This window comes from Neopsephotus bourkii, unplaced genomic scaffold (genome assembly GCF_033783945.1).
Source record: "Neopsephotus bourkii isolate Nb327-2 ecotype Australia unplaced genomic scaffold, CSIRO-AGI_Nbou_v1 NB_2, whole genome shotgun sequence".
Lineage (NCBI taxonomy): Eukaryota > Metazoa > Chordata > Aves > Psittaciformes > Psittacidae > Neopsephotus > Neopsephotus bourkii.
Window position 1 is genome coordinate 1,156,072 of NW_026900519.1, and position 27,950 is coordinate 1,184,021.

The 27,950-nt window shown below is 63.6% G+C and overlaps 5 protein-coding genes across 8 annotated transcripts in view; 3 read left to right on the forward strand and 2 right to left on the reverse strand.

The window, feature by feature from the left end:
• The window catches only part of PEX11G (peroxisomal biogenesis factor 11 gamma), a 343,872-nt gene that overhangs the window by 251,178 nt on the left and 64,744 nt on the right, over positions 1-27,950 (forward strand). The window lies entirely within an intron of this gene.
• On the reverse strand, positions 475-6,609 carry PCSK4 (proprotein convertase subtilisin/kexin type 4). 3 transcript variants are annotated; one of them, XM_061351441.1, is made up of 15 exons: positions 6,370-6,609; positions 5,815-5,919; positions 5,636-5,731; positions 5,351-5,479; positions 4,693-4,769; positions 4,486-4,574; positions 3,562-3,734; positions 3,270-3,482; positions 2,949-3,049; positions 2,487-2,590; positions 2,222-2,339; positions 1,836-2,012; positions 1,434-1,558; positions 1,014-1,133; positions 475-951 (listed from the first exon to the last, which is right to left on the reverse strand). In XM_061351441.1, exons 1-15 carry the CDS (start codon positions 6,595-6,597, stop codon positions 578-580), a joined length of 2,229 nt encoding a protein of 742 aa, XP_061207425.1. In that variant the 5' UTR covers positions 6,598-6,609; the 3' UTR covers positions 475-577. The 3 variants fall into 3 exon arrangements, with proteins under 3 accessions (XP_061207425.1, XP_061207503.1, XP_061207594.1); XM_061351610.1 differs by lacking the exons at positions 475-951; positions 1,014-1,133 and adding an exon at positions 1,175-1,288 and having other exon boundaries at positions 1,430-1,558; XM_061351519.1 differs by lacking the exons at positions 5,351-5,479; positions 5,636-5,731.
• REEP6 (receptor accessory protein 6) lies at positions 6,665-10,503 on the forward strand. Of its 2 annotated transcripts, XM_061351735.1 has the most exons (6): positions 6,665-6,810; positions 8,712-8,805; positions 9,046-9,184; positions 9,490-9,658; positions 9,889-9,956; positions 10,141-10,164. In XM_061351735.1, the coding sequence occupies exons 1-6, from the start codon at positions 6,696-6,698 to the stop codon at positions 10,147-10,149; spliced, it is 594 nt and encodes a 197-aa protein (XP_061207719.1). In that variant the 5' UTR covers positions 6,665-6,695; the 3' UTR covers positions 10,150-10,164. The 2 variants fall into 2 exon arrangements, with proteins under 2 accessions (XP_061207719.1, XP_061207805.1); XM_061351821.1 differs by lacking the exons at positions 9,889-9,956; positions 10,141-10,164 and adding an exon at positions 10,382-10,503.
• On the forward strand, positions 10,984-11,491 carry CUNH19orf25 (chromosome unknown C19orf25 homolog). The gene is made up of 2 exons (XM_061363021.1): positions 10,984-11,186; positions 11,283-11,491. Exons 1-2 carry the CDS (start codon positions 11,039-11,041, stop codon positions 11,453-11,455), a joined length of 321 nt encoding a protein of 106 aa, XP_061219005.1. The 5' UTR covers positions 10,984-11,038; the 3' UTR covers positions 11,456-11,491.
• On the reverse strand, positions 13,797-27,769 carry APC2 (APC regulator of WNT signaling pathway 2). Its single transcript, XM_061351942.1, has 15 exons — positions 27,709-27,769; positions 24,415-24,573; positions 24,194-24,284; positions 23,950-24,118; positions 23,765-23,873; positions 23,557-23,670; positions 23,179-23,256; positions 21,954-22,034; positions 21,470-21,854; positions 21,241-21,336; positions 21,007-21,146; positions 20,840-20,917; positions 20,021-20,137; positions 19,723-19,937; positions 13,797-19,635 (listed from the first exon to the last, which is right to left on the reverse strand). Exons 2-15 carry the CDS (start codon positions 24,553-24,555, stop codon positions 14,214-14,216), a joined length of 7,236 nt encoding a protein of 2,411 aa, XP_061207926.1. The 5' UTR covers positions 24,556-24,573; positions 27,709-27,769; the 3' UTR covers positions 13,797-14,213.

Consider the following 27,950-nt stretch of genomic DNA (forward strand, 5'->3'; position numbering starts at 1 on the left):
CTATGGATGAGCATCAGGCTCCTGAGACCCTGTTCAAGTACTCGATGCTGTTGGCAACCCAGACCCAGGGATGCACCGTGCTCTGCATTGTAGGTCCAGGCTGTCCTCCCCAAGCAAGGGCTTGGGCTCTGGCTGCCTCTGCTCTGACAGAAGCTGCATGAGCTCATGGCTGGCCTTGTGCTGGAGGAGCTGGCTGCGGTCACCCGGGTGCAGCTGCTTGGACAGCAGTCACATCTCCTCCTCCCCATGGCCCCTGTGCTTGGGAAAGGGCACAGGGCTCCCAGCCTCGCTGGAAATAGCTCCCTTGCAGCAGCGTGCCAGGACAGGCCCCTCTGGATGGGTCTGGTCCCTTGGGGTGGGGGGGGGGATGAGCCAGGTAGGGAGGGACCCCAGCACCTCTGTGTCTGCCAACGGATGGGGCTGGACACGGGATGGGCTGAGCCCAAGCAGAGGGAGGTCTCTGTTGGGACAGAGTTGTTCAGAGAGGCAACAACCGGTTTATTTCAGAAGCCAGGCGAGGGCAGCTCTGTCCCAGGCTGGGATCCAGCTGCTTGCATCCGTGCAGCCCAGGCTGGTGTCAGGCTGCCCTTCCAACCCAGGGGCAGCAGGAGCTACCTTTCACAATGCAAAAGGCCACACGGTACGTGCCATAGAGGATGGCTGAGAGCACCAGGCTGCTGCAGATGAGGACAGGGAGCAGGTCGCTCTGCAGCCCCTGCTCGGAGGGGAGGCCTGGGGGAGAGGAGCAGGAGTGTGCTTGCTCATCGAAGGTGCCATCAGAGGGACAGGCTGTGCAGTTGTTGGCAGATGGCCCCTGGCACGTGTAGCACGAGGGGTGGCAGCTGGCACACAGCAGGGCTGTGGTTGTGGTGCCCGAGCTCTGGCTGTAGTAGCGTGGGGGGCAGTAGGACAGGCAGGAGCGGTGGTGGGCGAACAAGGAGCTGCCACACTCTGTGGAGGGAAGGTGGGTGAATGGGGCTGTGGGGCAAGAACCCCGTCCCCTCCGTGCTCACCTTTGCATGCTCCCTGTGCATCCCTCCTGAGGCACTCGTCCATGGTAGAGGCTGCGAAGCGCCGGGCTGACATGTCCTCAGCTGTGCCATAGAGGTGCAGGGTGAAGCTGGTCAGCAGACCTGCAGGCAGCAGGGACAGGACTCTTGTCCCCATCCTCTAGCCTTTGGGATGTGCAGGCTGGTGGATGTGGGGCTGGGAGCTATGGAGCTATGGGGGGGAGAGCAAGCTATGCTCCCTTCCTGGTGTGGTGGCCAGAGGCTCTCAAAACATGGTCCTGCAGAAAAAAGAGGGCTCAGGTGCCCAGGAGGAGCAGGAAGAAGATGAGTCAAGAAGGTGCTGAAGTGGAAGAAGGAAGGAGAAGCAATGTCCAAGCACTGCAGGATGCTGGAAAGCGGGGTTCACTCTCGCTGGGCACCCACCTCTGTTATAGGCATCCCCCTTGTTCTCGAGCTGAAGTGTCCAGGTCCCATTTGGGTTCTCGTCCCAGAAGTGTGTGGACATGAAGGTCCAGTCCTTGTAGCCCTGCTCGCTGGTGTCGTATGGGCTGGAGGAGATGAGACACAAGAGTGACCACCCAGGGGCTGCAGGGGAGGAATGCAGCCCAAGGGAACCCTACAGTCACCCTCTTCTTGGTATAAAGGGCATTGCCAAGACTTCATGGGGACCACAGAAGGGTTCTGAGCATGGAGGCCTGCTCCCTGTGGGGGCCATAAGTGGCCACTTCAGTGTAGGGGTATCTCCTGGCCCCAGGAGAGGCTGTGAGAGGAGGAGCGCCCTGTGCCCCACAGCAGCTGGCAAGTGTTAGTGCAGAGTGCTCTTACCGTACGGTCACCAGTGTGGACGTGGTCCCCATCGGGCTGGTCAGGGTGATCACCAGGTCCCCCCTGCGGCTGTAGCTCAGAGAGAGCTGGACCTGGACGTGCTCCAGGGAGCGGATGTGCTTGCTTCTCCCAGAGCAGAAAACATCTGTAGAGATGGTGAGCTTGGAGCCAATGTTCCTACCAAGTACAAGGTGGAGGTAAGGGCATCTCTTCCACCTGCATGGGCCTCCTCTATGCACAGCCCAGTGGTTACAGCAGAAGCTGTGCTGTAGCTACTGCTTTCTGGGAAGCAATGCCTGTTCCTGCAATGGGCATGGCACAACTTTGCTATAAATGTCCCTGTATGTGTTTGTATGAGGCTGGACCCAGGGAATATCATCCTTTACCGGGGTCTGTGAAGAGCCTTGACTGAGCACCTCCGCTGAGGCTGAGTTCCTGTCCATGCCTTGGCCATCTCCACCAGCAGACCAGCATCCAGGAGCCCATAGCCGTAGTGGTGGCTCACTGAAGAGCAGATACCACCCAAGAGAGGATGCATGAGCCCCTCTGCACTGAGAGAGCGCTGGGGGCTCTTGGCCCAGGCCCGCTGGTGGGGGTTAGAGGGGCAAGCAGGAGCAGGTAGGGCAGGCAGCAGCTGAGCCCTCGACTCACCCTTGCGTCCGGCCCCGTTCATAGCCCAGTCTTCTGCCTGCAGGTGAGCGGGATTGGAGGTCCTGATGACAAGATGCTGCAGGTCCCGCCAGGTCAGTGCTGGGCTGGAAGCAAGGCAGACTTGGGAACCGAAGGCTCTGCTTCAGGTTAGCTTTCAAGGGTGAGATTTGGCTCTTTGGATGAGTGAGCTGTCTGGGTCCAAGCTGGTCCCCCCTGCCCCAAAACCCTTCACTGCCAAAACGGGAGCAAGAGAGACCGCCAGAGGACACCTCTCCTCCTGCCTCTGCCTGCTCCCCAGCAGTGGCCCACCACGGGTTGATGTCCCAGCAGAGCCAGGGGAGACCTGAGCTCTGCACCCCCAAACCTCCCCGCTAGTGAAGTCCCCCTCCCTCGTCCCTGAAGGGTCCTGGTGAGGCACCAGGCTCTCCCTGGGAACTGTCCCACTGCCACGACCCCATTTACTTGGCCTGCAGCGAGAGGGCAACGATTCCTGCAGCCAGTGGGGCTGAGGCAGAGGTGCCCGTGTGCTTGTCAGTGCAGAGGTGGTGCAGGTCGGTGGTTACCTGAGGGGAGAGAGGGGTCTCAGCACTGCTGCTGGAGCAGAGCACAGGGCTGGATGGAGTTGATTTCAGTCAATGCTCCCTCTGGGTCCATACAGGGGTTTGGGGTCTAATGCAGATAGTCCAATAAAGCCCCCTCCCTCTCCCTCCCTAGAAGGCTCAGATGAGCCCTCTCTGTGCTGGGGATCGGTGTCTGGCCGAGTGTCCCTGCTCTGGTACTCACAATCTGCACCTTGCTCGTGGTCCTGCTGCTGTAGGTGGTGGTGAGGATGGCAGAGCATCCCTCGCTGTACCAGGGCCTCTGGCCACCCGCCAGAACGCTGCCCACTGACAGGGTGTAGATGCTGTTGGTGTACCCATCGCAGTTGCAGTTGTCATAGTTGATCCCCCCATTGCCAGAGGCCCAAATGAAGATGGAGCCGAGACCACCCCGTCCCTGGGAGGTGGGGAGATAGAGGGGGATCAGCAGGGAGCCCTCACACCAGGGATGCTCCCAAGGCCAGCACCAGGCTTACTTTGCTGGCCCCTCTGTGGAAGGCTGCTGCAGCCAGCACGCCTGGCCCATCCACGGTCTTCCCGTCGTCCTTGGGGCCCCAGCTGGCACTGTAGATGTGGATGTGCTGGGAATGCAGGCTGAGGGACTGAGCCTCCACCACGTCTGTGATGGGACCATCGAGCATCCGCACGCCTGCAGGGCCAGGGTGAGGAGCAGCAGTGGCAAAGGCTCAGCAGCACTTGGGAGGCTGGGTGGGCAGAAGCCTCGCACATGCCACAGCAATGTAAGGGTTGAGGGGCATCTCACCAACCCCTCTTCATTCCCCCACCTCCCTGTTGCCTTGAACACCTTTATTGTGATGCTGCCCTAAGGAGATCAGGTTCCTGCAGGCTGGAAGCTGTTTTGCAGAGCTCCTTGTTAAGCCCTTTTCAACTAAGCTCTGTGAGTTCTCCCAGCTTATAACCCCATTTGCCCTACTTGCTTCCACAGGGGAGCTTGTGGTGGGTGTTAAACCCCCTGGGAGCTGAGCCCCGTGACTGGGTGTGCAGTAACACCATAGAATCACAGAATGGTTTGGGTTGGAAAGGACCTTAGGATCATCCAGTTCCAACCCCTCTGCCCATGGGCAGGGACACCTCAGCCTACACCATGTTGCCTAAGACTCTGTCTAACCTGCCCTTGAACACTGCCAGGGATGGAGCACTCACCCTGTGCCAGCACCTCAGCACCCTCACAGGGCAGATCTGCCTTAGATCTGATCTGAACTTCCCCTGTTTCAGTCTGAACCCATCACCCCTTGTCCTATCGCTACAGCCCCTGATGAAGAGACCACAGCACCCTCTGCTTCCCAGTGAGAACCTAGCTCCTCACAGAGCAGCTCTGCCCCGGGGCCATGCGTCCCTTCCCCGAGTGCCAGAGCAACCTTTGTGCATCAATGGCTCACCTCCAACGCTGGCCTCGTACGCAACGCCTGCTCCACAGAGCTGGTTGTTGGCTGCAGCTGCCACTTCTCCTGCACAGCGTGTTCCATGCCTGAGGGGTAGAGTGTAGCCTCTGAGCCCTCCTTAGTGAGGGGCAAAGGGGGCCTGGGGCAGCCCTGGCCATGGAGAAGAGATAAAGCACCCAGCATAGGGTGCTGGGCAGAACTCACCAGTTCTCCTCCTCAGTGGTGTACCTGGGCTGGGGATCAGGGTCATTGCTGTTGAAGTCGTAACTTGCCAGAGGGTCCTGTTGCAGAAAGAGGGACTGGCATGAGCAAACTGCCTCTCTGGATGGGCAGTGACAGCCTGACACAGCTGCCTGGTGCTGTGCCCAGTGCCTGGCAGCGTGGATCACCCTGGGCCCTTCTCAACTGCACTGGGTTAAACCGGAGAGGTTGGGAATGGGGTTTTGTTAAAGGAACATCGCTTTGTGCATTGCTCTACTGCTTCATCGTGCCCAAGCTCACCTGTGGTGAGGAAGCCTGGCATGGCCACTCACCTGAGGGTGAGCCTTACTGCCTGTGTAAGGAGAGGAACTACAGGGCACTGAAATGGTGGTGTTATAAATGACAGATAAGATTTACCCATCCTGTCTCAGAGCACGTGGAGGTTTACCAGCTTTACTGCCTTTGCACTGGGGGCAATGGGTCCAAGTTCTTTCCTGATGTGCAAAGTCACTGCAGGAGATGCCAAACCTTTTGATCCAGCCATGGAGAGGCTGAGTTCCCATTGCAGTCCCACGGGAGGGATGAAGGCACCAGCACCCACCCTCCCCTGGAAACACACGTGCCCCAAAGGAGCCTTTGCTGCTCAGCCCCACGTAGTTACATAGTTGGCAGACAGGTCTGGATGATCCTTCTCGATGCCATCGTCCAGGATGGTCACCACGACCCCCAGCCCCGTGTACCCTTTGCTCCAAGCAGTGAGGATGTTCAGGTCGGGATTAACGTCATTATTCTGGAGAAGGGATTAAATCTGATCAGCCCCTGGGCTGCGGGTGACCTTCAAGGACAATTCTGCTGCCTCATCACTGCCAGCATCACTCCTGTTTATGTGCCAGGGGGTGGGTGGGTGTGTGATTTGCTTGAGGATTAGAAAGCAGCAAAATCTCACCATGTACCACTGCTTATGGAACCAGGGATCTGTCGGCACCACACTGATGCTTCTCTTTGCGCGCCTCTTGATGCTTTGCTGCTCAAACCAGAGGACCTGGGCAGGAAGCAGCATTGCTGGGGTCAGGCAGAGCCTGCCCAGCCCCAGAGCCCGGGCTCCTGCCGCTGCCTCCTCCCTACCTTTGGCTCTTTTGTCAGGCGCATATTCCAGCCCCAGTGCCTGCTTAAGGCTTTCTGCCTTGTGCCTCGGTGTTTGAAATGGTAATAAGGCTCTCCCTCCATCACCTGCGGGCAAAAAGAGCTGTGGTAAGAGAGCTGGAGCCGTGTGCTTGCTCTATATGGGTGGCAGGGACCCTAAAGAGACGTTTGATGGGTTGTACGCGGCAGGAGCAGCAGAGAGCATCACTTGGAACCAGGGCAGGTTTGCGGGTGCCCTTTGGGTTTCCCCTCTCAGCGATGCACACACAGAGGCCATCGGCAATGTTCACCCCTACTGCACTCATCCTTTAATCTGCGTCCGGGGGCCTAAAACCGCCTGAGGGAGTAAATGCCCTGTTCCGGGGCTAAACCAGCGTCCACCGGGGACACACAGGGGGGATGAGCCAAGGGGACCAGCAGAGGAGGACGAGCGCAGTAGGGCACTGTTCATAGGAGCTGCCGGGCTTGCCCCGGCCCCCGCCTGCCCCATGGCTGCCCCATGGCTGCCCCATGGCTGCCCCATGGCCGCCGCCGCACCTGGCCCAGGCAGAGCAGCCCGTGCCGGCGGGCCAGGCCCTGGGCCCCGCTCGGCCCCGCTGCCACCCGCACGGCCCAGCTGCTCAGGTAGACGTGGGGCTCGGCGGAGCCCAGTGGGGCAGAGGCCACCACCGCGGCCATCACCGCGGCCTCCACCAGCGCCAGGAGCGGCCTCGGCCTCGGCCTCGCCGCCATGGAGGCCGCAAGGCGTTGAGCGGCCGTTGCCATGGCGACAGCGCCGCCCCGCCCCTCCTGCCGCCGTCGCCGCGGCCTCGGGCCAGCACGGAGTGGGGGGGGCGGTGGAGACCGGAGCCGCCGCAGCCGCCATGGGCACGGTGCCGCAGCGCCTGCAGCGCTTCCTCGATCGGCCCGGCCCGCTCGGGGACCTCCTGGGCCGCCTGGAGGCCCGCACCGGCGTCCGGCGGCTCTACCTGGCCACAGGTGCGACCGGGATCCCCGTCCTGTCCCGTCCCGTCCCAGCCCTCCCCGGCTCCGCTCCGCTCCGTTCCTTCCGCTCCCGTGTAGCCGGCTCTCCGAGGGTCCCTCCTCCTTCCTGGCGCGCCCCTCACCGCGCCTCTGGGCTCCGGGGGTCCGCAGGGGGTCTGCCGGAGGTGCCCGTGTCCGTCATTGCCTTCGGACCCCCCCCTCTGCCCTTCTGCCTCCTGGTGCGGTTCCCTTTACCTGCTTGTGTTCCTGCTCCGAGGGGGAAAGGGGTCCATGGACCATGGTGATGCTGTGGGCGGGTTGCGTTTGGGTGCAGTGCGTGGCCAAACCAGTGCCTTTGGTTGCGCTTGGGTGCGATGGGCTTCTAGGGGCAGGGGAAGAGCAGAGGCACCGCTCCCCCCAAACAGCGATGGTTCCTTGTTCTCGGTCCCTGTCCTGGAAAGGAGAAGCTGCTGCTAAACTCAAACTATCGGGTTTCTCCTTCCCCCCCCCACTCTGTAGCGGCTCCTAATTCGTGTTTGAACCCATCTGAACCCAGTAGCGCCCATGGGCTGTGGTCTGGAGCCCATCTCGCCTTACCTCTGAGCAGCACAGCCAGGTCAGCCCTGCAGTGGGTAAAAATGATCCCCGAGGAGGATAGTGTTCCCTTCCCTCACCCTCCTTGCTGGGGCAGGAACCACGGGACAAATCCGGCTGCCCCACTCAGCAGCTCTTCTGTGTAAGCAGCGCCTTTCACTTGGGTTTTTGCTTCCATATAAATGTATGTGGGGGCTAATTTAGCCCGTGAAACCCCTTCTAAGGCTCTTGGGGGATTGAAACCCAGCGCTGCCTGAGCCTTCCTGTTGGTTTTCCTTGAAGGGAGGTTTGTGAGTGCTTCCAAAAGCCACATTGCTCCTACCTGTCTCCTGGGAAAGACCCAAAGCCCCATTCGTGCGCAGAGCAAAGCACAGAAATGCTGCGGTGAGCAGAGCGAGGATAAAGCATCCTGCAAGCCCGAGCAAGGGCTTTCCTCTAAGTCACAGCACAGACGGGTTAAGTCCAGGCTTTCCTGCCTGCAAAGTGCTTACTTTGGCAGTGGAATCTGTACATAGGGTAGGGGAGACACTGCTGGGCTGTGGCAGTCAGTGCCTTCCATTGTGTCCCCAGGCTGCTTTCCTGCTCTCTGCCCATTCAGGGTCTAAGTGAGCAGGAGCAAGGGCTTCTTGCCCCAGCTTCCCCCATCCACCGGCTGCCTTTAGCAAGGGTCTGAGTGCTGGGCAGGCTCCAAATGACCCAAGCCTTGGCTTACATTTAACTTTGACAATTGAATTTAATCACAGGGAGGTGGGATTCGATTGCTCCTTCTCAGAGACTGAATCCTCAACGCACAGTGGCTGCTCAGCACAAATAGGTGCAGGAGATGCATACAGGGAGCAGGAGATGAAGGCTCTGGCAGCAAGGCTGCTCCTGGACACTTGGCTCCCATCAGCAAGGCTTGTTCCTGACCACCTGAACAGCTCCTACAGAATGCCAAGTGGTTTGAGCCCTGGCACGTGGTGGAGCAGCTCCGTGCTTTGACTTTGGACTGTAGTTGTGTGTTAAAGTCTCTGCTCCTGATGGCTCTGCAGCCTTGGCTCGGGTCCATGCTGGTGATGGGTTGAAGGTGCTGTGAGTTTGTTGTGGTAAAGTCCCTTCCAGGCCAGGGAGGGGACAGGCAGTGACAGGTCCGGGTTGTGGCTCCCTTGAGGGAGAGGGTGATACTGGAATTAACTGGGAGTGATCGTTATTCCCAACAGGAAGGTCCCGCATTCACCTCTTCTGACTCCTGGGATGAGAAACCTGCTCTGCAGAGAGCTGGGGTCTCCTCTCACCCTCCTGGTGCTGGCAGGTACATGACCACCCTCTCTGTGCCCTGGCAGGCTCTGCGGGGTTCCTGGGGCTCTACCTCGTGTTCGGCTACGGCGCTTCACTGCTCTGCAACCTCATTGGCTTCGCCTACCCTGCATACGTCTCGTAAGTCCCAGGGTCTGGAGGGCTTCCCCTGCCCTTAGCTGAGGGTCTCCCTGATAAATGAACAGGCATTTACAGCTGGGAAGCTCTTGAGACCTTCCTGAGCATACTGGGAACTGGCCCAGCTTGGGCCAGCAGCATCCAGTAGGCAGGTTTGCTCCAGGGTTCAGAGCATTTGGGAAGGAATTGCCCACCCTGGCACCAGGAGTGCAGCAGCAGTGCCCTTCCCATCTCCTGCCACAGCATCAAAGCCATCGAGAGCTCCAGCAAGGAGGATGACACCACGTGGCTGACGTACTGGGTGGTGTATGGCGTCTTCAGCGTAGCCGAGTTCTTCTCTGACATCTTCCTCTACTGGTTCCCCTTCTACTATGCTGGGAAGGTACCGGGGGCTGCTGGGGCCAGAGTCCTCTCACCCAAGGGCTAAACTTGGAGGAACCAAGCGTGGTGGGCTCTGTCCTGTTGGCAGGACAGTGGTGGTGGCTGTGGTGGGGCCACAGTGGGCCTGCAGTCCAGCACAGCCAGCTGAGGTCCTGGCATCTCCATTGAGCAACTGCCTTTGGGCTGTCTGGGGGGAACTGGAGCAGCTCAGCTGCTGGCCTGCCCCTGCTGCTATCCTTGGGGGCTGCCTTGCTCAGCCCCTGCCCTTGCCATCACCCAGCTCTAGAGCATCTCTCCTCCCCGCAGTGCCTGTTCTTGCTGTGGTGCATGGCCCCCGTGCCCTGGAACGGGTCACGGGTGCTCTACCAGAACATCATCCGGCCCTGGTTCCTCAGGCATCACCGGACCGTGGACACTGTGCTGGGCAACCTCAGCACCAAAGCCCTGGATGCAGCCTCCAGTGTCACCAGAGAAGGTAACAGGGGTTGGTCACCCTGCTCCGTGTCTGGGGCAGGCGATTCCCCCCCCAGAGCACGGCCCAGCTCCTCTGGGATGTGAGCAGCTCTCGTCTGCATGGCTGGCAAGCAGCCCTCTCCGTGATGCTGGGCTCGCAGCGCTGTCCTCCCATGGCAGCAGGAGCCAGGCAGGGCTTGAGCTCTCCCCTCTCTGTAATTCTCTCTCTTCTCTCCGTGCCTCATGGTCCAGTCCTGCAGACTCTGATCAGCAGCAGAGCCCGGCTGACGGCCGAGGTGGCTCCACAGCTCACTTTGTCTGTATGTAAAGAGCCGCAGGTCCCGCTGCCGCTGCAGGGAGAAGGGGCCGTTCTGTGCCAGCCCTCCCGGCCGCTTGGCCGCATCCTGCGGACGGCTGCAGACCACCACGGTGGCGTTGGTCAAACGGAGCTCCAGCGCTGCCAGGCTGTGGTGTGGCTGACACAACCGTCCCCTTCTCCCTCAGCTTGTGTAGAGCAGGCGCTTTCCCTCCTGCTTCTCCGTAGCCAGCCCCCTAAGCCGCCTGTACCCTGCTTGGTCCCACCGTGCTGGTGACAACCTGGGGCTCCCATTCAAACCTCCCAACCCCGGCGAGGGCAGGAGCTGCACCAGGAGCGGGAGGGAATGGGGTGGCACCGCGTGCTCGGGGTGGGCTCGTCCCGGGGTACCCGTTGGTGGCCCTGACACCGTGCCTGTATCCCCGGCAGCCTCCGGAGCAGCCCTGACCCTGGCGAAGGAAGCGGAGAAGAGGAAATGAGAGGCATCACGACCCCGACCGAGCCCCACGGCTGTTGCTTCCCCCCCCTCCCCAATAAACCGCCGGGGGTCCCCGGTGCCCCCCGAGCCGCCTCTGCCATGGGCTCCCTGCGGGCGGCGCCGCGGCCCCTTTAAGAACCAAGGCGGGGATTACGCGGGGATGTGACGTCACTCAGGGGGCGTGGCGGGATGAGGGCGCGGGCGGTGGTGCTACGGTGGCCGGGAGGAGGGTGAAGGGGTCGGTCCGCGGCGGGGAGCGAACGGCGGAGGGGTCGGTGTCGGTGTCGGTGTCGTTGTTTCCGTGTCGGTGTTTCCGTGTCCGTGTGGGTGTTCCCGTGTCCGTGTGTCCGTGTGTCCGTGTGTCTCCGTCTCTCCGTTCCGGGGGCAAGGCGTGGTTTGCCCGTCCCGGGACAGGGAGGGGGGAGGCCGGTCTGCCTGTCTCTAACGACCGGGCACCGAGAGGGTCTGTGTGCCGGGGGGGGGAAGCCGGTCTGCCCGGAGGGGTCTGTGCGGGGGCTCTGCCGGTCGAGGGGGGCAGTCTGTCCGTCCGTCCATCCGCTCATCCTCCCCCCCCCGACACCAGCCCCCACGCATGAAGCGGCCTCGTGATGAGCGCTAAGGCCAAGCGGGTGCTGCCCACCCGGCCTGAGCCCCCCACCGTGGAGCAGATCCTGGCCGACGTTCGGGGCACCCACCCGGCAGACCCCGTGTTCCTGCTCCCCGCGGAGCCTCAGCGGGAGCACGGCCTGTGCGCAGGTGAGCCCGGGGGAGAGACAACGCCGGGGGGGAACGGAACGGGACGGGACGGGGCTCGCCGACCGCTGCTGAGCATCCCCGCTCTGCCCCCATCAGGCCCCGCTGCGGAGGAGAGGGAGCGGCTGTACCGGCAGAGCCGCTCCTACGTGGAGATGCACCAGTGGCTGGAGGAGTCCCGGCAGCGGCTGCGGGAGCAGCGCCAGGAGCTGCAGCGGGCGGGCGCGGCGCTGGAGCGCGGCATTGCCGACATGAGGCAGAAAGCGCTCTGAGGGGCTGCTGCTCCCGGTGCTGGAGCATCGCCCTCGGGCTCGGCACGTCGATCCTTGCAGTTTCTGTCTAATAGGGGAGAAGGGTTTTACGTTCGGTTTACGGGAGGATCTGGCATCGCTGGAAAGGGACGGAGCTTTGCCCTGCTTGGCAGCGGTGGGACCCGCTGCCCCTGCCAGTTCCTGGTGCAGGAGGAAAGGCTCGGACCTTGTGTTGTCCCTGCTGCCCATGAGCTCGATGCCCTTGTCCCCAGAGGGTGGCACATCCTCTGCGCCCTCGTGCTGTGGCTTCACCTATGACTTTTCCCTCTGGTACTGCCCTGAAGATGACCACATCGCCTCCCGCATCTCTGAGCGCTTGAAGAAAGAGGGGTTTCGGGGCTATGCCGAGCACCAGGACCACGTGGCTGGGAAGCCCGTCATCCTGACTGCCACAAAGGTCATCGAGGCCAGCCGGGTGGCCATCCTCCTCCTCTCTGCCAAGTCCCTGGGGGACCCGTGGTGCCAGCGGGTTTCCCAGTGGAACCTGTGTCACATCATTCAGTGCCATGGAACCAAAGTGATCCCCGTGTGTGTGGGTGTGAAGAAAGCCGAGGTGCCCCCCTTCCTGCAGCACCTCACTGAGCTCGAGTACCAGAACGAGTTCTTCTTCGACAGGCTTGTGAGCAGCCTGAGAACATCCTGCTTGCCAGCACGAAGAGCCCAGCGAGCCCTGTCCTCCAAAGAGAAGAGGTGAAGGACCACGGGTGACCCAGGGCTGGTTTTGCAGCCTGTCTGGGAGCTGATGGCCCTGCAGCGATGGTGGTAGAAGCAGGGTTGTCCTGTACTGATAGTAAAGGTGGTGGGAACAGGGATTGTCACAAATCTCATTAAAAACCCTTCTCAAGGACTGAAGATGTGACTTTCCGCCTCCCTTACTTCACTTGGTGGCTGGGGGGTGAAGTCACCATAACACCCCACACGGTGGGTGTCTGCCTTAGCAGGAGTCTGTGTCCCGCTACCACCCTGCACAAGAAATGGATCCAGCAAACACTGTGGGGAGGCTGCGCTTCTCCCCAGCCCAAGTGTATGGGACAGACAGACCAAGTCCTTCCTATTTACACAGGTTGGCTTTTAATTGTTAATACTCTCCAGAGTCCCAGTAAGGTAACATCCTCAGTACATACATACAGCGAAGGAGGGAGCAAGGCGCCGCAGAACCTGGTGGCATTGTCCACAGAGGGCTGAAGTCAACGCGAGATGGGCAAGAGTGGGGCTGGGTGGTGGGGCTTGAACCTGGGGCTGCTGCCAAGGACATGGGGTGATGCTGGTCCTCCCAGCACATCCGATGCTCTGTTATGGCTCTCAGGAGTGCCCCAAGGGACTTTGTCTCCTTTCCTTCAGTGCCAGCCCTAGGTCCTGCTGGCTGCAGCCTCCCAGCCACTGCTGGAACTGAGGTCTCCAGCAAGCATCAGGGTCTGCACATCCCCATGGAGCCCACGCATGTCCCCACAGCCCTGGTGTCACCCTGGGCTCAGTGCATATCCCTGTGGCCCCACTGCGTGTCCCCACAACCCCTGTGCAAGTCCCAAGAGCCCCTCACTATGTCCCCCCATGGCCCTTTGGGTGATCCCTGTGTCCTCTGCACATGTCCCCATAAGTCCTGTGTCTGCCCCCCATGGCACTGCTATGTGGGGTTGCCACAGGTCATCTACAGCAGGCAACAAGCTATAGAGAGCACCTAGGGTGGGTGGTGTGTTCACCAGCAGCTCAGCCCCATCCCATCCACTCCCTGGGGTCAAGGTGCTTCCTGCATCTCCCAGTCTCAGCACATAAGGCTGACAGCAGGAGCAGGGGGTTCCCTGATGCTTTGGGGTGGGAGCCCCCATGCTCATGGGCATGATCCACTCCCAGATGGACTCGTGTCCACGGCGCATGGGGACACCCTGGCTGCAGGCTGGGATGGGACTGGGGGGCTGCAGATGGGGGTGAGGGGCCCTGGACCCTTCCCTAGGGGTTGGGCACCCTGGCACCAGTTCAGCACCGCTTCCCCTTTCAGGGCAGCTCCCAGCCTGCAAGCAACCCTGCAAGCAGCCTCCAGGGACGAGCCCATCAAGACCCCATTATCCACCAGCAAGCCCCTTCCTGGCTCCTCCTGTGCCTCTTCCATCCAACACTGCTGTGAACAAGCGCAAGCACCATGGCTGCAGGTTACCCATTAGCGATCAGCCATGGCCCTTATTTAGGACCCTCCAGCAGCACCAACACGGGGGGCTCTGGCCCCCATCTCCCCACAGCCATGAGCTCCTCTCCCTGCATTGATCCAGCCACGTGTTCCCTCCCCACCGGGTAATGAATGAGCTGATTGCTGGCAGAGCAGGCTGTTGGTGGCCATACAAGCAGAAGCACGGTGTGCCACCCTCCTGGTGTGCAGGCTCAGGTCCTGGTTCAGCCTCTGCCCAAGGCAGGTGAGCAGGATGAGGGCACAGCTTCTCCCTCAGCTTGTTCCAGGGTGTCCAGCAGTGGGAGGAGGTGGCCACTGAGACTCACCCTGGGTTGAGCATCAGCCCCATCCCAGCACCCAGCAGGTCCCCCTGGCTCTGCTTTGGTCCTCAGCACCGAGAACTGCGATGCTCTGGTACAGCAAGACCCCAACCGGGTCAGGCAGCGGATTGGGATGGCTTTTGGTTCCCAAGCATCCCATGCTGCTGTGTCCCCACCCCAGCACAGTTCTGGCCGGCTCCCATGGGACAGGGTGTCATGGGACCCTCGCCGGGGCTGCTCAAGCCTGGATTTTCTCCACCCCCTTGTCAGCCACCGCTGTCACCGCCATGGGGCTGGGGACGTAGTTGAAGGGGGTGACGCGGGCGGCTTTGCTTGGGGAGCCGTGCCGGCTGGTGGGGAATGTACTGGCGGGTGCCTCGTGGCTGAAGGAGATGGGCAGCGCGGCCTTGGGTGGCACCAGAGCTTCTCCATCGCAGGCGGCACGGGTGTGCGGGGGCCCCTCATGGGTCTCCAGGGTGGGAGAGGTGCTGGAGTTGGTCTTGGTGGTGGAGAAGTCCTCAGTCTGCACCACGGCATCACTGGTCTTCCTGGGGCTGGGGCTGCTGGGGCGCTCGTCCTCGCCAGCCCCCGCCAGCGGCAGGGCCGAGGAGGGCAGCGTGCTCTTGAGGATGTGCGGGATGTCCTCGTCCCGAATCCTCCTCCACGTGCCCTTCATCACCACCACCGGCGGCTTCGCCGGCTGCTCACCGGGTGCTGCCTCAGGCTGCTGCCGCTGCCGCGCTGAAGCCTCGGAGCGGGCCGAGAGGACGGAGGAAGGGCTGCCCGTCCTCCGCGCCACGCTGATGTTGGGCGAGGACGAATACCTCTTGAAGGGCTCTGGCGCAGGGACGCTGGTCTTCACCGGCAGCCGGGACGGGCTCTCGGAGCTGGTTCTCCGCGGTGGCTTTACCCCGGTGGGGACTTTGCTGCCGAGCTGGGCTCTGGGGACGAGGGGCCGCGGGCTGGAGGCCGCCGGCTTGGCTGCCTTGAGCTCGTCACAGCGGGAGGAGCAGAGGAACACGGCCGGGAGCGTGTCTCGGCTGCGCTGCGGGGAGGCAGCGCGGGGCTGCGCGGGGGAGAGCTCGGCGCGGTGCCGCAGTAGGAGGCTGGAGGATTCCTTGATGAAGGTGAGCTGGCGCAGGAAGCCGGAGCGGTCCGAGTCGCTGCCACTGGAACGGGTGGACGACATCCGCACCAGGTTGAGCCGGCCCCCCGCCGGTCTGCTGCCCCGAGCCTTCCCACCGTCAACCTGCTCCTCCAGCACCGGCATGGGCCCCCGGCCCGGCAGCGCCTTCCTGCTGGGCTTCTGCATGAAGGGGATGCGGACGGGGGATTTCTGCGTCTTGGACGGCTTCGGAGCCGAGGGCCTGGGCGCCGGGGCTTTAACCGGGGGGCCGGGTGGGGAGGAGGAGCTGCCCGCCTTGCCCGTGGCTGCAGGACCCTGCTTGGTGTGCTGGGAGGGCGACGGCAGCTTCTTGGGGCCATGCTGGGACGGGGTGGAGGTGCGGGAGGAGCCGGAGGAAGGGGGGCCCTTGCCAATGCGGGCGGGCGGCGTTGTGCTCCTCTTGGGCAGCGCCAGGTCCCCGGTTTCGGGGGGCTTGCCCAGCCGGTGCAGGCTCCGAGAGCGCTGCTGGCTCAGGGAGAGGTTCTTGGCCGGCGGCGCCTCGGGCTTCGTTGCAGGGCTTTTCTTTGGGGTGGCCCTGGGGCTGGGGGTGTCCTTGGCCAGGCTGGGCATGTAAATGACGGTCCTGCCGCGGAAGACCACGGGCAGGTTCGGTACCGGCTTGGTGGGAGCTGGGCTCCGCTCTGCCCTGGCACTTCCACGTCCGGTAGAACGAGCACCGGGCACATCCTTTCTCTCTGGGCGGCTCTTGCTGTGCTCCCGCCTCGCTGCATCCCGGCTGGCCACGCTGCCAGCCCGCTTCTTCTCCTGCCTGCCCAAGGAGAGCTGCAGGGTGGACCCGACCGAGAGCCCCGACATGAAGGAGAGGATGGAGTCAGACTCGGAGGAAGGCTCCCGCGAGAGGGAGGCAGCAGCCTGGTGCAGCCAGGTGACTATGGAGTTGGCGCCCTCCTGGATGGCTTGCCACTCCACACTGTCCAGGTCTGAGCCCCGGTCGGAGCTGGCATCCTCGGTGGGGCAGTGCCTCCCCTCTGCTTTCCGCTCCCTCCCACTGGCACCCACTGGCTTCTGCTTGCGCTCTGCCATCCTCCGGCGAGCTGAGGGCCGCCGGTGCTTGGGCATGGCTGAGCCGATGCACTTCTGCAGCAAATCATCCTCTGAGTTGAGGCTGGGGGAGCTGGGGGAGCCCCCCTGAGCCTGCCCTGCTGCTGCAGCTGACCGCAACCAAGCGGCTTTGCCACAGGGCTGGCCCCGCTCCTCGCTGTCGGAGAGGTTGGCATCGCTCAGGGAGCTCAGGGAGGAGCTGAGGGAATAGCACGGCGGTGTCTCATCAGCGATGAGGTTGTTCTGTGGCTTCATCTTCACTGGCCGGGGACTGGGCCGGGGCTCAGGCTCCCTCCGGGGGCCAGAGCTGCCCCTGTTCTCCTTCCTGGGCACTTGGCCGGGCTGGGCTCTGCTGCTGGACACCCCCTTGCCTGCCTCGGGCGGCTCGTCCGAGTCCTGCTCGTAGAAGCAGTAGACAGCTTCCTCTGTCGGTGTGGTGTGGCACAGCGACTGGAAGGCCACCCCGTCCTCCTGGGGAGCATCCTTCCTCCCAGGGGGGGGACCATTGGTCCTCCCCACCTCCAGCTCCAGGTTGGCTCCACCCTTTGCAGGGGGCTGGCCCCGCTTCCCGTCCCCACCTTGGCCACAGCTCGATCCTGCTTTCCCCTTGCGGGCTGAGCTCAGCCGGGCAGGCGCCGAGCTGCCGGAGGCGGCTCTCCTGGCCGGGATGGTGCCAGCCTCGCGAACCGGGTGCCCTGTGCCTGGGCCGCGGGGGGGCTCGGCCTCCTCGGTGGCCGGGTAGCGCAGGGTCTCATCGCTCAGCGAGGCAGCGCTGGAGAAGTTAACGGGGGTCCCATCAGCAGAGTCAGTGAAGGAGTCATCGTCCTTGAAGAGGTCACGGGCAGCAGCACGCAGGTGCTTGGGGATGCCGGGGTGCGTGTGGGCTGGCACCAGCATGTAGACAGGGACGTGCACCGGCTTCTTTGTCTGGGGGTGCAGGACCTGGCCGGAGAGCAGGGAGGTCTTCACCTTGCGGAAGCGGGAGGGCATGGCGGAACTGATGCACTCCTTCAGGATCTCAATGTCATCATCATCGGGGGGCTCAGCGCGGTCAGCTCGCCGCCGGCCCTCCAGGTACCGCTCCTCCCGCCGCTCCTCCCTCTTCTCATGAGCCACAAAGTTCAGGCTGTTCTTCTCGGGGAAGGTGGGCATCAGCTTGAGCTCCACATCCTTCTGCACATAGTGCTCGTGCAGGGGCAGCGCGCTCAGGCTGGAGGCGCAGGAGAAGTTCTCGTTGGGTTTCTCCACTGTGAAGTAGACCATGGAGTCCAGGTCCTGGGGCAGCTGGAAGCGTTCCTTGAAATCCGTGATCTCCATGAACTTCTTGACGTTGTTCTCCCACTGGATGTTGAACTGACTGGTCTCCTTCTCCGGTTGGCAGCCCAGCTCGAAGAGGGGGGTCTTGCTGCGGCTGGGGGGCATGGTCTGCCCGGGGCTGTCGGGCAGCTCGCTGGGGCTGATGGTGCCGCTGATCATCTCACTGCAAGGGTCGCTCTGGATGGAGCTGGCGATGGAGGGGCTCTCGAAGCTGCCCAGGGAGCTGACGGAGCTGCAGCGGCTCATCACCAGTGGTGTCTCCTGGATGTAGTTCTCTGAGGAGCTCGAGGGCGTGAGGTCCTCCTGGTGCGATGGGGATGACTCCCGCAGGAAGACCTTGTCATGCTTTGGGAAGGGGATGCTGATGGGCTGGGAAATCCCCACCGGCATGGCTAGATCCGTATCTACTGCCTTCTCCTTCTCCTGCCTCCCATCCTCTCCTTCTGCCTCCTCTTCCTCCATCTCCAGGATCTCCAGGGAGGAGTCACTGTCCAATTCATTCTCACTGTGGCTTTGCCCGTCGAGCACATTATCTGCCGAGGAGAGGGAGGAGAGGGAGCTGCACCTTGAGAAGCAGATTGGGGTGTCCTCCACCGAGTACTTCTGTACTGACTCCTGCTCCGCTGTGGCCGGCGGGTGGGCAGGCAGCTTCTCCGGGATCTTGCTCAAGGTCTCAGCTGTCTGCAGCAGCGTGGGGGGAAGCCAGGCTTGCTTTCTGCCCAGGAGGGAGGAGTGGTGACCGGTGCCAGTGGCCATGCCAGTCTTTGCCAGGCTCTCAAGCAGGGGGATGTGCTGGTAGGATGGGGAGAGTTTGATGGTGCGGACCTGGGAGTCAGGGGATAGCTTGCTGCCCGCCTCCTTCTTCCACTCAGCCTCTTTCTCCAGTGCCTTTGGGCTGGGGAAGGTCACCGTCTTCTTGGCCCGTTCAGGAAGGTCTCGCTGCTCTGGCTTGTCTGGCTCAGCCGGGTCTCTGCCCTTGAGCGTGGGGGGTTCAGCCCGCTCGGGCTTGCTGCTCAGGATGCTCTTGAGGTCAAGCCGGCTTGGCCGCTTCTGGTACCGCTGCAGCTCCTCCCGGTAGTCAAGGAAGGAGGCCCTGGTGCAGGGCTTCATGTGCTCCTTGGTGCAGTAACCATCGCTGGTGCTGCCGCTGTTGAGGCTGTCGTTGGACAGGCTGGTGTAGGCGGTCTTCAGCCGCAGCAGCGTGTGCGCCCGGCTCAGGCCCTCCCGCTTGGTGAAGCCGCCGGCATCCGAGAGGTGGCAGGGTGAGCAGGACTGGGCGCGCGCCTCGTGCACCTCCTCGGGGCCATACTGCCATTCCAGGCAGTGGTCCTCCGAGCTGAGGCTGAAGCTGTCGTCTGAGGACGTGTGCATGGTAGAGATGTCCTCCACCAGCTTGTCGATCTTGGCCACCGTGCTGGAGATCTTGTTGGCCAACTTCTCGGCAGCCAAGGAGACGTCGTCCTCTGGCAGTGGCAGCTTCTTGGGCTCGGATGCTTTGCTGCTGCCGTCCTTCTCCGGCTCCGGGCATCGCCTCTGTGCCAGTGCCCGGGGCAGCGCCTGCCCCTGCAGGAAGGAGGAATTGAGGAACATGGACAGGACGGAAGCGCTGGCGGTCTCCACGCCGGTGGAGATGTTGGGCACCTCGTCATCGTCGAAGCAGCCGGAGTCGGAGGCGTAGTCCTTCACCAAGCTCTCCACGTGCCGCGTGGGCTTCTTCACGCTCTGGCTTTTCAGGCTCTGCTTCTCCATGGTGTCAAAGGTCTCAGCCAAGTGTTTGGCATCGAGCTCAGCCTCCAGCGCCTTCTGCTTGCGCATGTAGAGCGAGGGCATGCAGGAACCTGGTGACACCACGGCCGTGTCCTTGTATTTGGGGGGCCGGTTGGTGAGGAGGTTGCGCAGAGCGGCTGCGCTGCCCATGGCGATCATCTTGTGCTTGGAGTGGATGAGGTTGCGCAGCATGCTCACCGCCCCCAGGTCCCACAGCAGCTCCTGGTCGCGGGGGCTGCGGGCGGACAGGTTCCAGAGCGTGCCGCAAGCGTTGCTGACGATGGTGAGGCTGTGCGAGCGCAGGTGCTGCAGCAGCGTCTGCAGGCAGTTGTGGTCCCGCAGCACCTGCCTGTGAGACAGAAGGACCCCCATCCGTGAGGACATCAGGTCCCCGACACCCCCATGGTGCCACCCACCACCCTGCGGTGACCCTCACCTGTAGTCCTCCCGCGTGGCGATGAGGCTGGAGACGTTCCTGAGGATGCCACCACCGCTCTCAATGATGGCCAGCGAATTGCTCTGGCACTTGTAGGTGAGGGTGCTCACCAGGAAGCCCAGCGCCCCGTCCACCCCGCAGATGGCAGCTTTGTTCTCCGTGCTGTGCGCAGACAGGTTCCACAGCGCGCTCAGGACGCTCTTCAGAGTAGACTCCTGACGCAGGAGGGGACACGGATCCATCAGCCCCGGTCCAGCCACCCCGGTTTCCCCCCCTCCTTGCCCGCTCCGGTGCTCACCTTGCCCGCATGCAGCGCGCACCGCATCAGCCCAGTCACGCTGCCCACCTCCCGCAGCACCTTCTTGCTGTTGATGTCAGCCCGCCAGGAGAGGTTCCTCAGGATGCTGGAAACCACCTGGGAGGGGAGAGTGAGGGAGGTGGGCAAAGGGACTGTTCCCTGCCTGTTCCCCCACCCAGGGGTGCCCCCATAGAGTCATAGAATGGTTTGGGTTGGAAAGGACCTTAAAATCACCCAGTTCCAACCCCTGCCATGGCAGGGACATCTCACCCTAGACCAGGTCACCCAAGGTGATATGTCCAACCTGGCCTTGAACAGTGCTGGGGATGGGGCAGCCACAGCTTCTCTGGGCACCCTGTGCCAGCACCTCAGCACCCTCACAGTAAAGAACTTCTTCCTTACATCCAACCTGAGCTTCTCCTGATTCAGTCTGAACCCATCACCCCTTGTCCTATCACTACAGTCCCTAATGAAGAGTCCCCCTCCAGCATCCTTGTAGCCCTCTTCAGACACTGGAAGCTGCTCTGAGCTCTCCAAGCAGCTTCTCCTCTCCAGGCTCAACAGCCCCAATGTTCTCAGCCTGGCTCCATTCAGGAGCTGCTCCAGCCCCTGAGCATCCTCATGGCCTCCTCTGGACTCGCTCCAGTAGCTCCATGTCCTTGTGCTGAGGACCCCAGCACCGCACACAGCGCTGCAGGGGGGGTCTCACAAGAGCAGAGCAGAGGGGCAGGATCCCCTCCTTGGACCTGCTCACGCTCTGACGCAGCCCAGGGTACGGTTCACTGCTGGGCTGTGAGCACACAGGAACCCAGCACCCACCTGATGCAGCTCCTCGCTGTCAGAGCCCAGCTGAGCCACGATGGCTTCCATGCAGCCCCGGCGGGAGCACAGCGTTGCCTGCAGGGAGGATGAGGGTGCTGAGGTGATGCTGTACCCCCCCCCCCCAAGCCCTGCAAACCCCCACTCTCACAGATCCCCCCCCCAACCTTGTTGACCACGTCTCCAAAGGTGAGGTTGGTGAGGGCCATCCCCGCGTAGCGCCGCAGCGCCAGGTTGAGAGGGTCGTTTGTCATCTTGTGCATCTCGTAGTCCACCTGCAGCAGCTCAGCCACCGCCTGCAGCCCTCCTGCAGGACAGGACAGCACAGGGGGGGGACTCAGGCACCAGGGAGGAGGGGATAGGAGGGATGGAGCCTGCTCCTGGTGCCCACCCCATCTCACCCAGCTCGTTCATGGCCCGCCGGTACTCCTCGTCGAAGGAGAGCTTCATGATGGCGCAGGTGGCCTGGCAGATCTGGGGCTCGATGGGCACTGGGGCTGCAGGGAGAAAGAGCAGGGTCAGCCTTGGGGGTCTCCTCCATCACCGCCACCTCCAGCACACTCGGATGCTGGCAGCCACATGCACCACCATGCATCCATGCACGCATTGGCACCCCTCCTCGCCCCATACCTGTGCCATTCTCAAGGCTTCTGCCCCCATCCCTGCTCTGCATCTGCAGCCAGTCCCAGCAGGTCTCTGAGTAGGAGCGGATCTGCTCCAGCACGTGCAGCACTCGCATCTCCTTCTTGGCCTGGCCCTCGTCAGGCTGGGAGAAGACGATGTTGTGGAGGGCCGCATTGGCACGCATGCGAGCATCCTTGGTGCCGGGGGGGCTCTCGGGGGGGCTCGGCTCGCCGTCCGAGTCGTGCAGGATCTGGATGAGCAGGGGCAGGCAGCCCGACTTGCGCATGGCCAGGCAGCTCTCCTGCGAGCTGGACATGGCCAGCAGCGTGCGGGACATGTCATCCTTGTCCCGTGTGGCCAGCATGGACAGGAGCCAGAACACCACCTCCACCTGCGGGGGGGTCAGGGTTACACACGGCTGCATCCCCCCCCTCCGTCCCCAACCCGCCCCAGCCCACCCCAGCCAGACTCTGGTGTGGGTTCCCCTCACCTTGCTGCTGCCCCCCTCCTCGGGGTGGGTTGGGGGGTCCAGGCTGCCATCGCCCTCCATGCCCGGCACCTTCCCACAGAGCTGCAGAGAAGGGGGCAGATGGGGGGGGTTGCAATGCACTGCCCTTGCACCCCCCCCCCCCCCCCCCGTGCCCAGTCCCTCCCTGCCTTTCAGCAACCCACGGGTGCCATTAAATAGCAGCGTTTCCCAGTTGCTTTCATCAGTGCCAAGGCTGTATTTTAAGCTGGAATCAGGGAGGGGGCTGCCAGAGCAGCAGGCTCACAAAAGGAAAAACGTGGGTGAAGAAAGTGTGTGTGTGGGGGGGGCAGTGAGGACTGCTGGGGACAAGCCCACAGAGCTGCTTGCATGGAAGTGGAGGAGCTGCAAGGGAAGTGGGACTAGCTGGGGTGTGCAGGGCTGTGGGTGATGGAGGGGCCATGGGGTGATGGAGGGGGTGGGTGTGATGGAGGGGCTGGGGGTGATGGAGGGGCTGGGGGTGATGGAGGGGATGGTATGGTGATGGGGTGGGTGATGGAGGGGTGGGTGGGGGTGGGGGGAGAGGGGGGTGGAGTGGGGATGGAGGGGGTATGGAGGGTGGGATGGAGGGGTGGGGGTGATGGAGGAGCCATGGATGATGGAGGGGCCATGGGTGATGGAGGAGCTGGGGGTGATGGAGGGGCCATTGGGTGGTGGAGGGGCAGGGGGTGATGGAGGAGCCGGGGGTGGTGGAGGGGCTGGGAATGATGGAGGGTGGTGATGGAGGGGGGTATGGGTGGTGATGGTGGTGGGTATGGAGGGATTGGAGGGGGGCCATGGGTGATGGAGGAGCTGGGGGTGATGGAGGGGCTGGGGGTGATGGAGGAGCCATGGGTGATGGAGGGGCCATGGGTGATGGAGGGGCTGGGTGATGGAGGGGCTATGGGTGATGGAGGGGCTGGAGGTGACAGAGCGGCTGTGGGGTGATGGAGGATCAAGTGATGCTGGCTGTGGCGATAGCGGGCACCATCAGGCAGATGCTGCGGGAGCCTCCGCGCCGCCCGCTGCGCCGTGGCCTACTTCTCGTCTCCATGGCAACGGCCCGTTCCTCGGTGCCGGCAGCCACACAAAGCCCTGGCGCCGGCGGGGACGGTTGGGATAATGGAGCTGGACGAGGAGCCCGGCCCCGGCTCCAGCATCCCACGGGCACCGGGACAGACCCCGGCCGGGCTCAGCCCCGTCCCAGTACCTGCGGCTCCGGCTGCTGCACCTTGTCCTGTGCCTCCATGAGCTCTTTGTCGATCTGTTCCAGCCGGGATGCCCGGATCTGGGGGAAGAGAGGGGGTCAGCGAGGGCTGCGACCCCCCGTAGCCAGGCATGAGGGTGCAATGGGTGCACAAGGGTGGGTGTTGGGGTGCGCAGAGCTTGTGTCAGTGTGCGTGGAGCTGGTGCAAGGCTACAAGGAGCTGCGAGCGGATGCAAAGAGCTGGGTGCGAGGTTGCACCTTAGTGCTGAGCGTGAGGGTGCCCAGGGGTGAGGGTGTTGGGATGGGGCAGCTGCAGCACCCCGGGCACAGCACAGGGGGTGGGTGTGAGGAGGGGAAGGGACGGATCCTGCCCGCCCTGACCTGCGCCCGTTGCACCATCTCATCCGCCGTCCCGAAGCGCTCCTCCATCAGCGAGCGGATGTGCTGAGCCTCGAACTCCAGCTGCTGCCGGATGAGATCCATCTGCATGGAGAACTGGGTGGGGAGGGGGCAAAGATAGGGGATGGGGTGAGGGGGGATGCAGGGCCCTGCCTGTGCCCCCCGGGGGGTGCGGGGACCCCCTGCTCACCGTCTCCACATGGGGCAGCTCCTCCAGACGCGTGGCCAGGCTCTGCAGCTGGGTGTAGTACCAGACCTTCTCCTTCTCCTCCTTCTCAATCTCACCCAGCAGGAAGCACCTGGGGGGGCAACCCTGTCAGTGCAGCCCCCAGCCCCATCCCGGCCCCCTGCATCTCCCCCCATCCCGGCCCTCACCTCTCCCGGTCGAGCTCCTCCAGCATCCGGAAGGTGGCTCTGCCCAGGTCCCCGCTGCTGTCCCGCTGCGGTGCGGGTGGCAATGGGGTGTCCTCGGCGCTGCGCCCGCTTCCAGGCACCTCCGGGGGGAACTTGAGGTTGTAGAGGCTGGTGATGTCCATCTGCAGGGCTGGGGACAGGGGCAGCAGCGTAAGGCCGGGGGGGGCCTGGCTGAGACACCCGCACCCCCATCCTGGGCACGCACCTTTCAGCTGGTCCAGGACCTCCGTTTGTCCCGAGGACACCATGACCCGCGCCTCCTGCTCCAGCTTGCCCTGGAGGTGCTTCAGGACCTCCTAAACCAGAGACAGAGCCATTGGGGCTGTGGGTACCGTGGACGGAGCATCCCTCCCACCCTGTCCCATCCTATGTGCCCTTCTTTCCCTGCACGGGGTCCGTGTCCGCCCTCCCTGGGCTCGTCCTCACCTTCATGTCCGAGGTCTCATTCTCCAGCTTGGAGAGGTGGTTGGAGTTGTCCTCCAGCTCCCGCCGGAGGTGGCTGTTCTCCTTCTTCAGCGCCTCCACTTGCCGCACCAATTGATCGTACGAGGCGATGGAGCCGGACATCTTCAGCGCCTCCACCTCCTGCAGGGCACGGGGGGGGCAACGTGGCAGCACCCCCCGGCACCTCACAGAGCCCCGAGGAAGTGGGGCCCTGACGCCCGCACAGCGCTGGCCTGGCAGGAGCTGGTGCGGGCTCCCCCGGCTCCGAGCCTCCCAAAGGGACAGCCCCAGCACCGGGGGGGGGTGCCCGGCCCCTCACTCCGCCCGCCGGCAGCCCCCTGCCAGTCCCTGCCCCATTCCCAGCTCCGCAGCTCCCCGCTCCCGTCCCCCTTTGTCTCGCTTTTGTCTTCCCTGAACCATCTCCCGCTCCGCGCCCTCCCGCAGCGGAACCAGTCCTGCTCCCCCTCTCGCATCACCCCCAGCCCTCTCCATGCTCCCCCCACCTTGCCCCACTGCAGCCAAACCCGGCTTCCCCCCCCCCAAACCTCCTCCTTGCCGTGCCACACGAGTGGGGGGTGCAAGCGGTGGGGTGCACAGCGGGTCCCCCATTGCACGCCCAGCTCATCCCTCCCCCTGTTCCGCCAGCGCTGGGGCAAGATCGGGCCCGTCCCCCCGTTCCCCCCCCCCCGCAGCTGCCCGGGGCAGCGGCACAGATCGATCCGGTGTCTGCCGCGAACGCCCTGGGATCCCTTTGCAGGGGCTCCAGCACCAGGCAGGGATGGGATCGGAACCAGACAGGGATGGGATCGGCACCAGGCAGGGATGGGATCGGCACCAGACAGGGATGGGATCAGAACCAGGCAGGGATGGGATCAGCACCAGACAGGGATGGGATCGGCACCAGGCAGGGATGGGATCGGCACCAGGCAGGGATGGGATCGGAACCAGACAGGGATGGGATCGGAACCAGACAGGGATGGGATCGGAACCAGACAGGGATGGGATCGGCACCAGGCAGGGATGGGATCGGCACCAGGCAGGGATGGGATCGGAACCAGACAGGGATGGGATCGGCACCAGGCAGGGATGGGATCGGAACCAGACAGGGATGGGATCGGCACCAGGCAGGGATGGGATCGGAACCAGGCAGGGATGGGATCAGAACCAGGCAGGGATGGGATCGGAACCAGACAGGGATGGGATCGGCACCAGGCAGGGATGGGATCAGCACCATCCCAAGCCCCCACCTGTGTCCTTCCCACCCCAGGAGCCATCCCGGCCCCCGCCCCACATTGCTCCCCATCCCTGCGCCCCACACCACATGGGGGGGGTCCCCACACCACATGGGGGGGTCCCCATCCTGCTCCAGTTTGGGTGTATCCCCCCCATCCCCCCTGTCTGGCTCTGACCATGCTGCGCTTCCAGAGGGAGACAAAGACCCCGCAGTGCAAATTCCCCTCCCCAAATCGCTGCCACCCCCGCCCCCCCCCGAATGAAATAACCCCCGGGGGGGTTGGGTGCAGAGGGGGGTGTTGGGGGAACCAGGCTGTGGGAGGTGGCAGAAGGACAGGGGGGTACGGGATGAAGGATGTGGGATTAAGACAATCAAGGCTGCAGATCTGGGATGGAGGATGAACAATGAGGGAGGCAGGAAGGAGGATACCGGCTGCGGGAGGATGGGTGAGGGATGCAGGATGATGCAGGGATGCAGGATTAGGGATGCGGGATGCAGGCTGAGCAGAGCCTCCCATTGCTATGGCGACAGTGATGGGGCAGAGCAGGAGGGTCCATGGCCCTTCCAGAGCACCACCAGATACAGGGCAGGGGGGGTCAGCACTGAGGACACAGCATTGGGAGGATGCAGGGGAACAGCTCCCCCCTTTCCCCCCCCCCAGCACCACCAACCTCTCAGCTCTGTGGTGCCAGCTCTGTTTGCAGGGGCTCAGATGCTGCTGGAGGAGCCTGGGGACCCCGCAGCCCCTCCGCGGGGCGGTGACCGGCCCGTGAGGTCCCCCCAGCTCCGGGGGGTGCTGCCAGCGCTGCCGCAGGGATGGGGCTCCCCCCCCCCCAGCGGCCTTGCTCCAGCTCCTGCCCCTACCGAGGGTCTGGGGGGGGATGAGCGGTGCCTGAGCCCTGGCCCCGCATCCGCCACAGCCGCAGCCACGCCGGGATCTGCAGCCTGCGGGGAGGGGCTGGCGCGGCACCGGCCTTGGCGAAGCGCCTCAGACCCAGCGGGGAGGGCAGGGGCCGGGGATGCTCCCGGAGCTCAGCCTCCGGCACCGTGAGCGGCCCTGTCCCATAGGGCCCAGCGCGGCCCCGCAGGATGCAGGGGGGTCGGTGGTGCGGGGCCGTGTGTGCGTGACTGCACTGGGACCCAGCTCCTCCAACACCCAGCAGTGCCCCTCTCCGCTCAGGGCACCCCTGGACCAGCCAAGGCCCCCAGCAGGGCAGGATTCATCCGGCAAGGCCCCTGCAGGGCGGATGCTGCAGCAGCTCAGTGGGTGCAAGGCAGCATCTGCGGTACCCAGCACAATGCGCTGCCCACAGCTCCCACCACCCCTGCACTGCCCAACGCACTGCAGCAGCCTCCTGCAGCACACTGCCCCAGGGCAGGGATGGGGGAACGACCCCCCCCCCCGTACCCCGTGCTCTCCGCACCAGCCCAGCAGCAGGACTGGGGATGGGGACAGGGACCACGGTCGGCCCCAGCAGCGCAGCATCAGCTGAGCGCAGCCCTCTGACAGAAGCCACATCTGAGCCCCCCATCCGGCTGCGGCTCCCAGAGCCCCCCCCAGGGACGTTAAACAAACACTTGTGTTGTCACCAGCTCCCGCTCATCGACCCGGCCACATGAGGCGGCCCCGGGGACCCCCGACCACAGCAAACTGCCCCCGGGGAGCGCCCTGCACACACAGCCCCATGCACGGCTCCCGGGCGGCGCATGCACACGGTGGGGCACACACAGAGGGATGCTCCCTCCACACATGCAGCATCCGACCCCCTGCAGCACCCACACCCGCACACAGCGGCTGCTCCCACACACATGCGCGCACACACACACGTCTGCTACATGCACACGCATGCACACGCATGCACACGCACGTCACAGCCTTTGGGCATATATGGAGCCGCTGGGGCGAGTGCTGGGGTCCCTGCACCCCCAAAGCAGAGACACCCCCATGCAGGGATTCCTGGGGCCGGCCCCACAGCCCAGCCCATGGGCACGGGAGCCGGAGGGCAGGGACGTTGCCAGCCCGTGCCCAGGGCAGCACCTACCTCACAGCGGCATCCAGGGGGGACTGGGGACACCTCCTTCCCCGGGGGCACGGCACTGGGACCCGCGGGATGCCCCTGCCCTGGGGGGGATTCAGGCGCTGGTTCAGAGCCGGGGATCTTTGAGGGGTTTCAGGTCCGGGGCTCAGCCCCGAGCTCCCGGCCCCGCTATGGGGGGAGCGAGGAGCATCGCAGGGATGGAGGGGGGGAAGCTCCGCGGGGATCCGAGCCCGCATCGGGCCTGG

What these genes read in the sequence shown, in the direction of transcription:
- PCSK4 (XM_061351441.1), bottom strand. Translation starts at nt 6,597, where the DNA reads ATGGCAACGGCCGCTCAACGCCTTGCGGCCTCCATGGCGGCGAGGCCG. An exon ending in GCCTGACAAAAGAGCCAAAG is followed by an intron (nt 5,732 to 5,814) that starts GTAGGGAGGAGG and finishes CTTCCTGCCCAG; the next exon opens with GTCCTCTGGTTTGAGCAGCA. An exon ending in GTACGAGGCCAGCGTTGGAG is followed by an intron (nt 3,735 to 4,485) that starts GTGAGCCATTGA and finishes CTGGCCCTGCAG; the next exon opens with GCGTGCGGATGCTCGATGGT.
- REEP6 (XM_061351735.1), top strand. Translation starts at nt 6,696, where the DNA reads ATGGGCACGGTGCCGCAGCGCCTGCAGCGCTTCCTCGATCGGCCCGGC. An exon ending in CCTTCTACTATGCTGGGAAG is followed by an intron (nt 9,185 to 9,489) that starts GTACCGGGGGCT and finishes TCCTCCCCGCAG; the next exon opens with TGCCTGTTCTTGCTGTGGTG. An exon ending in CTCCAGTGTCACCAGAGAAG is followed by an intron (nt 9,659 to 9,888) that starts GTAACAGGGGTT and finishes CTCATGGTCCAG; the next exon opens with TCCTGCAGACTCTGATCAGC.
- CUNH19orf25 (XM_061363021.1), top strand. Translation starts at nt 11,039, where the DNA reads ATGAGCGCTAAGGCCAAGCGGGTGCTGCCCACCCGGCCTGAGCCCCCC. An exon ending in GGAGCACGGCCTGTGCGCAG is followed by an intron (nt 11,187 to 11,282) that starts GTGAGCCCGGGG and finishes TGCCCCCATCAG; the next exon opens with GCCCCGCTGCGGAGGAGAGG.
- APC2 (XM_061351942.1), bottom strand. Translation starts at nt 24,555, where the DNA reads ATGTCCGGCTCCATCGCCTCGTACGATCAATTGGTGCGGCAAGTGGAG. An exon ending in AGGAGGGGGGCAGCAGCAAG is followed by an intron (nt 21,855 to 21,953) that starts GTGAGGGGAACC and finishes ACCCCCCCGCAG; the next exon opens with GTGGAGGTGGTGTTCTGGCT. An exon ending in GCGGGCCATGAACGAGCTGG is followed by an intron (nt 21,147 to 21,240) that starts GTGAGATGGGGT and finishes CCTGTCCTGCAG; the next exon opens with GAGGGCTGCAGGCGGTGGCT.